This window comes from Crocodylus siamensis, chromosome 1 (genome assembly GCF_052110815.1).
Source record: "Crocodylus siamensis isolate JL-2025a chromosome 1, ASM5211081v1, whole genome shotgun sequence".
NCBI lineage: Eukaryota > Metazoa > Chordata > Crocodylia > Crocodylidae > Crocodylus > Crocodylus siamensis.
Window position 1 is genome coordinate 194976067 of NC_143395.1, and position 12579 is coordinate 194988645.

Genomic DNA, 12579 nt, shown 5'->3' on the forward strand with positions numbered 1-12579 from the left:
AAGATGTTGAACAGTGCGGGCCCGAGGACCGAGCCCTGCGGAACCCCACTGCCCACGTCCTTCCAGGTCAAGAAGAACCCATCCACTACCACCCTCTGGGTGCGGCCCTCCAACCAGTTGGCAACCCATTTGACCGTGTGGGCATCGACACCACAGTCTCCCAGCTTTTTGATGAGGACAGGGTGAGAGACAGTGTCGAAAGCCTTCCGGAAGTCCAGAAAGACTACATCCACAGCAACCCCTGCGTCTAATGATTTGGTGACCTGATCGTAAAAGGCCACCAGGTTGGTCTGACAAGACCTGCCACTGATGAAGGTAGTGGAATCTCCATGCTTGTAAATTTTCAAGAGCAGGTTATGGTAACCTTAGAATGATGCTGTATCTATGATGGTCCAGGAATTAGGCAAGAGGCAAGGATTTTGGGGGGTGATATCTTTTAACTAACCAGCTGTATTTTTGGTATAAAGTTAGTAAATTTTCAAATAAGAGCCATTCTTCTTCAGGTTGCTTTAAGAGCAGACTTGGACAGTTGACTGGGATGGTTTAGTCAGAGATTGATCCTGTCTTGACTGAAGAGCTTCCCCAGATGACCTCATGAGGTCCTTTTTAGCTGTGCTTTTCTATAATTCCATCTGTAGAAAAACTCATTTGAGTTCATCATGAAAAGCTAATTAATCCTCAGTTAAATTGGTCTATATGAAAAGCCCAGAAAAATCCTGCAAATACAGGAAGCTGTACTGAGCAAAGTAATATCAGTTCAGGTATATTATGTATGTGCATTTCTCGTATGCCTTTTATCTGAGGTTCTTCTAGCATTTTAGAAACACTAAGTAAACTTTATAGCAACCTTGAGAAATAGGTTAGACATCATTATCACTGTCTTTTAAATATAGCCCTGGCAAACTGTATCTTTCTGAGAGATAAGTATTTAATTTACCGATTTCTACCAGGTTTAGAAAATAAAGAAACCAGGAAGAGTATAAAATTCATGCAAACAGTAAATTCAAGAGGCAGGATTTGACTGTCCAGTTTTAGAATTAGAATGCAGGTTTTATCTAATAGTACTGTGGAAAAAAGCTGTGGTGTCTTTTTAATGTGTACATTTGACAGATAAGTACTTTCCAGCTTCTCAGTGCATTGGGTCTCGCGTTTAAATACTCTAATACAGTGTTAGGCAACCATTGCCTGCTGCAGGCCAGAATGATTCACCTGGGTTCAGAGGCAGATAGGTGACACAAACAGAGACTATTTTAAAACACAAAGATTAGTTGTTACTTATTGGTAGGTATTTTTAAGGAAATCTGGGACACTGCCCCCCTTACTATCCCAGCAGTGCCCAGCCCAGCCTGCCCCCCACCTCCAGGCACCACTCAGGAGGGTGACAAAAGGCACCAAAATACAAGTTTGCCCAGGGCACTGCATGCATGCACACGTGAGTAGCCTGCGTTCACAGCAACTCTCCCTCCATCCCAGGCAGGAGGAGCAGTGTCCAGCTCAGTCTACCATCCTGCTTTCAGCTGGAGCAGTGTCCAGCTCAGTCTACCATCCTGCTTTCAGCTGCTGCTCAGGAGGAACCAGGCTGGGCAGAGCAGGAAGGGTAGTGCCAAACCGGGACTTCTGTTTCCATTTTCACCAATTGACCGGGATGGCGTACAGAATCTGGGACTGTCCCAGCCAAACTGAGACATATGGTTATCCTACTTACTGGGCATAAAGTCTGCTTAAGAAAATGTAAACTATTTCAAATGAGTGTTAAGAAGACTGACCTGGCATTAAGAACATTGCCCTGAAAATCTACCTGTCCTCTTTCCAGATGTGTTTGAACAGCATTGTTGCTGGAGGATTTGGCATGGTAATCTTGTGGTAAAATGTTTGAAACTGAATCAGTGAGTGCTGAATGCGTAGATTTATTTATCTTGAAAATTAAGGTTTTAAATTCTTTGAAGTACTGTCTATACTTTCTAATGAAAGATGAGCCTTAGTAACGATGATTCTGTTTTTAGGAGAAGTTATAGCAGTATGTGGGAGCTGCAACTCTTTGGGCAACTGGAATCCTCAGCTTGCAGTAATTCTTCATCCAGATGTTTATGCTGACGGATGGTAAGTTTTTAAGGCTACTGAGCTAACGCTCATTCTGACCCCGGACTCAAACTCTAAAAACTACATACACTATTTATAAAATTCTCTAGAATTTTGATCTAAGTTGCCTAAATGTTTGCCCAACATTTTTAAACATAAGATGTCTGCTGAAGTAATTAGAATATGGTGGAGATGTAACTAAAGTAATGCATGTCCTTTCTTAGTTTTGAATGATGCCATCAGCTAAAATAAGGCAATGGCATTTCTCAGGATAATATTTGCCAAAACTTATTTTATAATAGTGCTGTTAAGGTCATTGACACTGAAACATAGCTAATGAATATTGTATTATAAAATCTTTCGGGTACTTACATTTTCCTTCTGAATCTGTACAATACTGCATTGTTAAGGTTTGTTATAAAATCTCCATTCACAGTTAATTTGATTCATTAACATAATTTACTTAGTTTGTAAATAAAATAGTGGAACAGTTTGGATATTTCTTCAATAATACTCTGCCAGTGAAATGCAGAGGGTCAGGGCTTATGGGATCTTTTTGTAACTCTGACATTGATTTCTGTGTGAACTTGGGACAAGTCATTTAACCTTTTTTGTCTCGTTTCCCATTTGTTAAAAGGGTCTGAGAATTCTTGCATTTTGTAAAGCTCGTGAGATATACAGATGAAAAATGCAGTATAAATGCTAAGTGTACTTTATCCATGGTTGCCTAAGCTGATTAAGACAGCTTTTTTGTATAACTACACTAAGGCTTATTTTCATATCTATGGAGAAATGCATGCATGTCTGATTGATTGCAGTTAAACTGCAGACTTGCTTTTTTATGTAAAGGCTGATAGTGCTGCATGCAGGGTTAGAGCAGCATTCTCAATGTCTTATCTTTTTGAATGGCTCAGTGCAGCATTGATAGTGAATGGCTGTAGCAGTAACAAGTTTGCCATACCTTAGTTTTGATATTGCAAAGTTTCTTTTATATCGCAAACCATTTTAAAATATCTTTACATAAACTCACATATTCTCTACAAGATGCAAGAGTGCTGGTGTATTTGCATATCTGTATTTGCTTTCCATTCTATCCAAGATGGCTTATTGAATTGACTTAACTATATCCAACACTTTAAAAAAATTGACAAAAGAAAATGGCTTTGGTAAGACCTATCATTTTCAAATAAAGGTGTTTTTGCTTGCTTTCCTAAAACTTTGCTGTCTTAAGTGTAGCAACTTTTTCAAGTGTTTTTTTTAAGCATACATTAAGCTGAAATCTAGATTTGGATCTATTTAAAAAAAAATTCAGAAAAATGAATGTAATAAAATATTTTAAATTGTTCTTCCACAGCATATTATGGAAAGCTACAGCAGAACTTACTAGAGGAGATGCTATTCAGTATCGCTATTTTAAAGGGTGCTTCTTAGAGCCCAAGGTATGTATGATATATTTTTTTAAGTTAGATAGCCTTTAACAATGTTTTCAATTTAACTTGTAAGGAATATATTTTTACTCCAGTTAAAAATGTTAGGTTTGTACTATGTGAAAATTTAATTTTGGGGGGGGAACCACGTGCAAAATTATCCTTGAAGTCTGTGACATACTGCTGTTACATCTGAAGTGTATTTAGTATAGACCATTCTATTCCCTCTTTCAGAATTACTGTTTTTTATCCTTTCAGTAACATTAAAATACATGAGGATAGTGTAGAGCTTAAATAACTTATTAAATCCTTTATTACTTACAGTCTGGAAAGATAAAAATGATCTAGTTACTTAACACATACTTTAAAAAGGACAAGAGTATTTCAGTATATTACTGTAAATTTAATAAACATGCTGAAATTCTGCTTACCCCATTCGTTGTTTTTATAGTAAGAATGTTTTATCCAAAAAATCAAATATTAACTGCCTTTTGGCTTATGCAGTTAATGAACATTTACCACTTCCAGTTGTACTGTCATGGAGAGCTTTTTATAAAGGTGTTTGCATAAATTAAAAAGGCATATAGTTTTTGGTTTGATTCATGTTGAACCTGCTGGTGAAGGTTTAGAAGGCAGAAAGCCCATCTCCCTATTGGTAGAAACTGTGCTGAGCTTCAAAAGAAGCTGTCTTTGGATTAGGAACAAGAGGGTTCCAAATAACGCATATGAACATAAAATCATGGCAGGAGCAGGAGCCAGGTCCTTCTTTAGTTGTGTTTCCTAGCAGCCCCTAACACTGAAGAGAAATGACTCGGATCCATCTAGTTATCTCTTTGCACTTGCTAATTCTACCAATATACAGTAACTAAATTTAGGGGTGTGTGAAGCGGGTTGTATTTGATTCAGATTTGGCCTGAACTGGGGACAGTGATTTGATTTGTTGATTCAAATCACTGTCCCTGCTTCAGTTCGGCTTAATCCAAATCTGAAGTTGCTTGGTGGCGAACCTGGAGGTGGACTGAAAATACTTCCAGTCTATTTCCAGATCTGCCACCGAGCGCTCAAGGGGGCCCCCTGTGGGCCCCCCCCAAGCTCAGTGATCAGCCGTGGGGGGACCCAGGGTGTCCCCCCTGTCTCCCCTCCGACCCAGGAGGCACCAGTTGCTGAGCCGGGGGGGGGGGCCGCCTGCTCCCTGACAGACCCAGAAATGCACTTCTGGTCCACTTCCAAGTTTGCTGCCAAGCGCACTGGGGACCTCCTGCACTCCTGTGGGTCACTCCATCCACTCCACCATTGCAGCAGTCATGAGCCACCTGGTACCTTGAGGTCTGTAGAAAAAACATTTAAAGCTGTCTATATCCGAATTGCCAAATCTCCCTGAATTGATTTGGAGGGTTTTGATTCGATTTGGAGAGATTAAAGCACCTCCTGATTTGATACAGATTCGGGGATTCGGCCACTGAATTAGGCCAAATTTCCGCCGAATCAAACTAGGGACCCAAGCTTCGCACAGCCCTAGTAACTGTTCATCCTGGGCCTAGTTCTTCAGTCTTTACATTTATGAGTTCAGTGGTAATAAAAATATGTAGAAGGAACACAGATCCAGGCATCTTTTGTATCTCTCAAATGCTCCAAATCACTGTCAGGGTTAAATAGGCTGAAAAAATTCAGTGGTCTTGGCATTTTGGGAGGGATTAGAAGATACATGAGGAGAAATCCTTCAGTAAAATGAGCCCAGTTTACATCTACTGTGAAAGATACTGCATGTGTTATTTTTAGGTTACAGCATGTGAAATCAGGCTAACTTAAACATGGTTAAAATGTTATTCTGGGGAGTAAGAGAGGAGGGACAATGCTAAAAAATATCATTATGAAACTTCTGTCAAAGTAGGTTTATTTAAGGCCTAACAAATCTGGTATTGAATAGTTAAAATGCCCTAATACTTAGAATGTAAGCAACATCAAACTAGAAAAGCACACTTAGCATAAAAACAAACTACCAAGAAATTGTTGATAGTCAAACACGTTTTCCCTTGTAATATTTGTAAAACTTCACAGTATGTATTGGTGAGTGTGTTTCTTTGAGTAGGTGCTCTGTATCGTGCACGCTCTTTGTACCGTGTGATGCAGAGGCTGCCAAGGTAAGTATAAATTTTATGGAATACCAGAGTAAATAGTTTCTGTAAATAAAAACTCAGGTGAAGTCGGCTCCAGACAGCAAACTCTATAAAATGCACCTAATTAAATGTATGATTTAGGAATTTCTGTATCATACATTTCTTTTTTTTCTAGTTAGAAATGTTTTTCTAGTGTCATTTCTAGTTGAATTGCTCATGGATGCAATAAAGTTGAGGGGCCACGTACAGAACAAAAAATAAGACACACCGCAAATGAGGGAGGTATATAGATCATTCAGCAGCTTAGTATTCTCTATTTTAATAGAACTGTCATTTAACATTTCAAATTCAAAACAGCATCTGTAATCATTGGAATTTCTCTTAAGATTTCCTGCTGCTTTACTTCATACTCTTAGTTAATTTCTGCAGTAGAGAGGCTTGTGATCTCTACAGCTGCATTAATTTAAAATAGTAAATGTCTGAAAAATTCTTCACTTGTGATTAAAAGCACATAGGTAATTATTTTAATGCTATACACCAGTCTTTCATCTTCTAAATAAAATAAGGTGTTAGGCTGGGTTTTTTCCATAGCATGCTTAGTCATTTTATACTGTTATGCTGTAATACTTGAGCTTATATTTATGAATATACATTAAACAGTGCTAAGAACTGATCCAACTTAAAGTGGTTCATGGTTATCAGTCACTTCCATAAACATACTTTTCTCCATTTTCTTAAATCAGCAAATCATACTGAGGTTTGTGTGTAAGATGACTCACCTAGAGCTCTGAGACATAAAAGCATAGAGAACTGACATTTTTTTTACCTGGGTGGATGAGAAAAACATATTGCAGAAAAAGATGATAATAACAAACATCCAAAGTTAGGAAATGTTGAAAAATCTTTTCCCTAATTTGTAAATTTTTGTTTTGTGCATTATCTTTTACTTAGCTGAAATATTATACAATGTCAAGTTAAGAGATGTTTACATTGAAGCATTTATAAAATACCAATAAGAACAACCCCAAGGAAGTTATTTTGCATTTTATTACCACTGGTTTCCCTTCATAAAATAGAAATGACCATTCATCTGCTTGACAGTTTTCTGTGCCAAAAAAATAAAAATTCATGCATGTCCATATCATGGAAAAGAGCGTGAATTAATTCCAAGCACATTAAAGTTATTTCAAGAAGCATCTTTGTGCATTTTTTTCTCGATACAGTAAATACACATTTTTGTTAAGGCAGTGCATTTACTCACTTTCTACTTTTGTACTAGCTTGGCTTTTATCTTGGAAGCCTGCAATATGTTTCTGAAATTTTCCTCTATTAAGATTCATTTTGCTGCAAGGTTCTTCCCGTTTTTGTTTTATGTAATAGGTGTTTTCAGTTTGATACTATAAAAAAAAAAATCCATTTTAGAACATTGTAATGCATGCATGTGTAAGTTCTATATATACACATTCTATACTGTTATATTAATTTAATGAAGTACTTTTAAATAGCTCACTGATGTAAAGATATATTTTATTTATTCTATAAATTTGTGGCCTTTTTCTGTGCAGTTAATACACATGCACATTTAGGCCCACATCTTTCTAAGACACATGCAGGGATTAATCTGTGAGAAGATGTAGTCGAGTTTTGAAAACTTACATATGCCCCCCCATTCTTTTTTTTTTTTTTTTTTTTTTTTAATCGTTAGAAATACCATTTGATACATTACTGGTCATAAAGTTTTAAATGAGATTTGCATTTATCTTTGGAAATTAAAGAAGTCCATAAATCTAATGATATGTAATGCACTCAGAAGATTAATCTTAAATTCAGGCTTTATAGTTACTGGCAGGACACTGACAGAATTGTTAGATGGTATCCAATAGCAGACAGAAACAATGCTTTAGCTTTTGCTAAATTACTAGCAGTAAGGGAAATCTCTACTGTGGCTGTGCTAAGGCAGTGTGTTTGTTAAATCATTGCCTGGAACACAAACAGTAAGCAAAAGCTTTAGTAGCCTAATATTGTGTTTACTCGGATAGAAGATGATCCTGATTTTAAGATGACCCCCCAATAATTAGATTCTATTTATGGAAAATTTATAAATTTGTTGTTGTTTTCCAGGTATAGAATCTAACTATTGGAGGTTTGCCTTGAATTTGTCTCTTTTTCACTGCTACAGCAGGAAAAATAAATTTGGGGGGTCCTCGTATTCAAGTGAATGCAGTAATTTGGGTTAGGTGGATTAAATATGTGGTTTTTATGCCCACAGTCTAGCTTCAGAAAAAAGTCAGCTGACATGCTTGTGTATTGTCTACTACTGTAGTACAAAAATCAAGATCAATGGAGTGAGAAGTGCAGCCCTCGAAATTGTAGGCCAGTCTTCCAAAGCATTCAGCTACTTCATGTTTAGGTAGATCAACGTTCTTGGAAATATGCAGTAAAGCTTAAGTTACTCTAAGAAATGCACTTGGGTCAGGGATCTTTTTGGGCCTGCTGATGTTCTTAGTGTCTGTTATCTGTGATGTTGTCTTGGATCAGGACTTTCAAAAATGGTTTACTGCAGTTTTAGTTGTCTGTGTAACTGAGGAACTATATTTATAAACTCCCAAGATACTCCTTCCAGCTGTTCTAATGAGAAATGTGGCACTGTTATTATTTGCTGTGGAAGCTTAACTACTTTTTATTGTTTTGAAACCTTAAGTTAGTTTCTGGTTGCTTCAGTTTGTATCTACTTGAGGCATTATTAAAAAGCTCTATATTTTTAATGTCTCCACAAGTGGGTAACACCATTTGGTTAAAGAAAACCCTTTAGATGCTAAGCTTGTTATATTAGGTCCAGTTTCATTCAATTTTGGTCCTTGCAAAGCAATTGGTTTAGATACTCTGCATCTGGAAAGGAATAAACTGTTGCAGAGGTTGCTAGTTTACTTGGTGGGAGCAGGTATAGGCATCTGCCCTCTTTTGGCTGCCAAAGATTTCAGATGTGAGAATCCAAATTGTTTTGCAGCCTGTGGTGTGGCTCTGCTTTAAGAAGACAGGGAAGAAACTTGACTTGACTGTTATTTTCAGTTTACTCTTTGTACAGTGCTATTTTTCCTTTCGCTTTCTTTTTCTTTGGAAAACATTGTCAAAAGATTAATAGTGCCATACTGCTTCTTTTGTAAATGCATCTGTTTTACCTTTAAAGAAGTTAATGCATATTTATCCAGGAGTAGTGTTTTACAAGTGGGGTACATACAGCTTTGAGGTCAGTGTGAATTTTGAATTGCTTTCAGCCATGCTAAAGAGATCACTAGGTTTATTGAACATGTGGTGATCTTTCAGTATTTGTTTTTTGCATTAGCTAGTCCAAAACCTAAATAGGTAATATATCCCTGACAACTTCAAGAAAGCCTAGTTGCTGCTAAATTGGTTAACTGTGCCATAAAGATTTTAAAATCTTCAGATATGTAATTCATAGAATCATAGAAAGTTATGGTTGAAAGGGACCTCAGGAAGTCATCTAGTCCAACCCTCTGCTCAAAGCAGGACCATTCCCACCTAGAACATTTCAGTCAAAGCTTTGTCTGCTGTGTTTTGAAAAATCCCAAGGATGGAGTTTCCATCACCTGTGGGTAACCTGTTCCAGTGCTTTACTACCCTCCTAGTGAGAAAGTTCTTCCTAATGTAACCTAAACTTCCCTTGCTACAATTTGAGACCGTTGCTTCTTGTTCTGCCACTACTGAGAACAGTCTAGCTCAGGTGGGCAAGATGCAGCCCACGGGCTGGATGCAGCCCTTGAGGCCATTCTATCCGGCCCACGGGGCCCCTAAAAAATTTAGAAAATTAATATTTATCTGCCCTTGGTTCCTGTCAAAAATGACTGGAACCAAGAGCAGTAGGACCCAGGGGAAGCCTGGCGGGCTCCCACAACAGCAAGGCCTGCCTGGCCCCACCCTCCCAGCCGGAAGCCCCAGCACATGGCTGCCCCAGCAGCGCCAGAACCTCGGGTAAGGTGGAAGTGGGGGGAGGGAAGGGCAGGGAAGGACCCTGGACAAGGAAGGAGCCCGGGGAAAAGTGGCCCAGGGCAGGCGGTGGGAAAGCAGCCCCTCACCTGTCCTGTGGCTGGTGCCCCACGCTGCAGCCGCTCACAGCCCACATGAGGCTGCCTGTGCCTGCTCTGGACAGCTCCATGGGCTGTGAGCGGCTGCAAGAGGGAGCACCAGCCACGGGGTGGGGGGGGGGCTGCTTTTACCTGCGCTCAGCTTTTCATAAATTTCATAGACTTCAGGGCTGGAAGGGACCTCAGAAGATCGAGTCCAGCCCCCTGCCCCAGGGGCAGGAAGTCAGCTGGGGTCATAGGATCCCAGCAACATAAACATCCAAATTTCTCTTGAAGGTGTTCAAAGTAGGTCCTTGAACCACCTCTGGTGGCAGTCTATTCCAGACTTCTTGGGCTCGGACTGTAAAGAAATTCTTCCTTATGTCCCGCCTGAAATGGTCCTGAAGGAGTTTATTTTCCCAGGTTCCTTCCCAGTGCAGAGGAAAGCGGCTCCTCCCCTGCCCTGTGGCCAGCACCCCATGCTGCAGCCACTCACAGAGAAGGCACAGGCAGCCCCAGGTGGGCTGCAGCATGGGGCACTGGGCTTGGGGTGGGTGAGGGGCCGCTTTCCCCGCAGCTCTGAATCAACCTTGTAACCCAGCCCCACTGCCAGCCTAGGCACCGTATTGGCTCCGGCCCTGCCCATCAGGGCTGCGCGTGGTGACAGCAGCTGCAGCCCCCCCACTTGCTGCACCGGGCAGTGTTTGCCACTGTTGCCTCTGGGTTGCCCAGCACACAAGCTCCAGGTGAGGAGCAGCAGCCAACACTGCCCGGTGCAGCAAGCAGCGGTGGGCCACAGCTGCGGCCCCCAACGGGCGAGTCTGGAGCTGGCTTGGAGCCCAGGCTGGCAGTGGGGCCAGGTTATAAGCTGGTGCTGAACGCAGGGGAAAAGTGGCCCCTCGCTCACCCCAAGGCCAGCGCCCTGCTCTGTAGCCGCTTGCAGCCCACATGGGGCTGCCTGTACTGGCCATGGGGTGGGTGAGGGGCTGCTTTTCCCTGTGCTCAGCACCAACTTCTTCCCTGCCGGCGCACAGGGGGTTGGGGGGTGTGCGCTGCCCCCGGCCTGTACCATGGAGCTGGGGGGGCACTGGGTGCGAGTGGGCACGGGAATCGGAGGGAACGTGGGGTCCGCACTGGTGTCCCAGGGCCAGGGCTGGGTGGCAGGAGTACAGGGGTCCCAGCCAGCAGGGGCTCTGTGGAGCTGGGGCAGCTCCCCGCTCTCCCTGCTGCTGCAGTCCAGCCCGGCTCCCCAGACCCCTGTCAGCCTGTGCCCTACTGTGGTCCCCACCGGTGCTGGCCCTGGGACATTGGTCCCAGGACATTGGGACATTGGTCCCAAGATGGTGACCTAGGGGGTGGGTCATCTGTCAAGGGGCAGGGCTACCCATGCAGCCCTCAACAGCCTGCCACAACTGGGTAAGCGGCTCTCTGCCTGAAATAATTGCCTGCCCCGGTCTAGCTGCATCCTCTTTCAAACCCCCCCACCCCCCCTCCCTTCAGGTAGTTGAAGGCTGCTATTCAGTCTCTTCTCTAGACTAAATAAGCCCAGTTCCCCCAGTCTTTCCTTATAAGTCATTATTGGTATTGATGTCCCACCCCCTGCCCCCCACTCCCCAGCTTGTTTAAATTGTCCCTTTTGTATTGGTAAATTGTTTCTGTTAATCTGAAAGTAATTTAGGCAGTGTTCTTGTTTGACTCTGTTCTTCAGAGACAAATTGGTATTGGAGCTTACATTATTTTATAGGAGGTAAGGATGTATGTGGTTTTGGTTTTTGTTTAAATCCAGGGTGACTTACCAAAAAGCAGCTGAATGATAAGCACTATTAAATAGTCAACAGCAGTTTCTGTGGTAAGAGATGACTACCATTCATTGGTAGGGAAAGCAGGTGATTAAAAAAGGCAGGAAAATATTTTTAGGCATCGAGGGTTTCAATTCAGTACGCATTATTTAGAGACTTCGGTTCAACAAAATCACAAATCATATGTCTACCACTAGTTGGATTCCCTTTAAAAAAGGTCCCTCATTTAAAACTTCTAAAGTTCTCTTGCTTCTCTTCTGCTAGGAACAGTTACTGTTCTCAGTACCCAAATGGCTGTCTAGTACAGTGATTAAAACCATGTATTGGCTCACACTGGGTACATCTACACATGCGCTGGACTGCAAAGTTGTTACTCTGCAGTCATTTAGTACTTGTTTAAGCAAGTACTAAATGACAGTGCAGTAACCACTCTTACTGCATAGTCCTGGCACCACATGGATCGTTTCTGATGCTATTGTGCAGTAGCACTGGCATCATGGTTTGTGCCGCCAGTGCTACATTGCTACAGTGTCCAGTGGTTGGCATAGTTTGAGGGAAAAATGTTTAACTCTGCTCTAAACAGAACTAAATGGAAAGGTCTTCACTGGTAGCAAGTTTTGTGTTGTAAATTTCAGTTCTGCAGCCAAACAACTTCAACCCCATTCTTTTGACTGTTCCATGATACCTGTTCCTTTGCCCATGGATCTGCTGTGTAAAATATTTTAATATTATGTGTTGTTCACCAAAATTGTTGCATCTCTTGACTTCCTTCCACCGGTTGTCATCCCTCTGTTCCCCTTTTTGCTTTACCTTCTAAGCAGTATAATTTTTTTTTTATTTCCTACATGGAAGTGAAGTGAATTGACCTTGATTTTGTTTGTATTTTAATGAGGGTAATACGGAAGAGCAGGCCATCTGGCATAATTGAGATCTTTTTGCCTTACAGACTTTGAATACTAAGGTGAACACAGTTTGGGGGATGAGGGGTATCTGTGCAACTTTTCAGTTGCAAAAATGCGTTATGATATTTTAGAGCTCTAATTAGCTAGAATTGAAGGAACATATGTCACGTTCT

At 41.3% G+C, this 12579-nt stretch overlaps 1 protein-coding gene across 3 annotated transcripts in view; it reads left to right on the plus strand.

Annotated features, from left to right (window-relative positions):
- The window catches only part of GPCPD1 (glycerophosphocholine phosphodiesterase 1), a 71486-nt gene that overhangs the window by 18475 nt on the left and 40432 nt on the right, over positions 1-12579 (plus strand). For all 3 annotated transcript variants that reach the window (XM_090051811.1, XM_090051802.1, XM_090051793.1), the window contains 2 exons: positions 2004-2100; positions 3434-3518. In XM_090051811.1, the coding sequence (XP_089907937.1) occupies positions 2004-2100; positions 3434-3518 (182 nt within the window). The remainder of the gene's footprint in view (positions 1-2003; positions 2101-3433; positions 3519-12579) is intronic.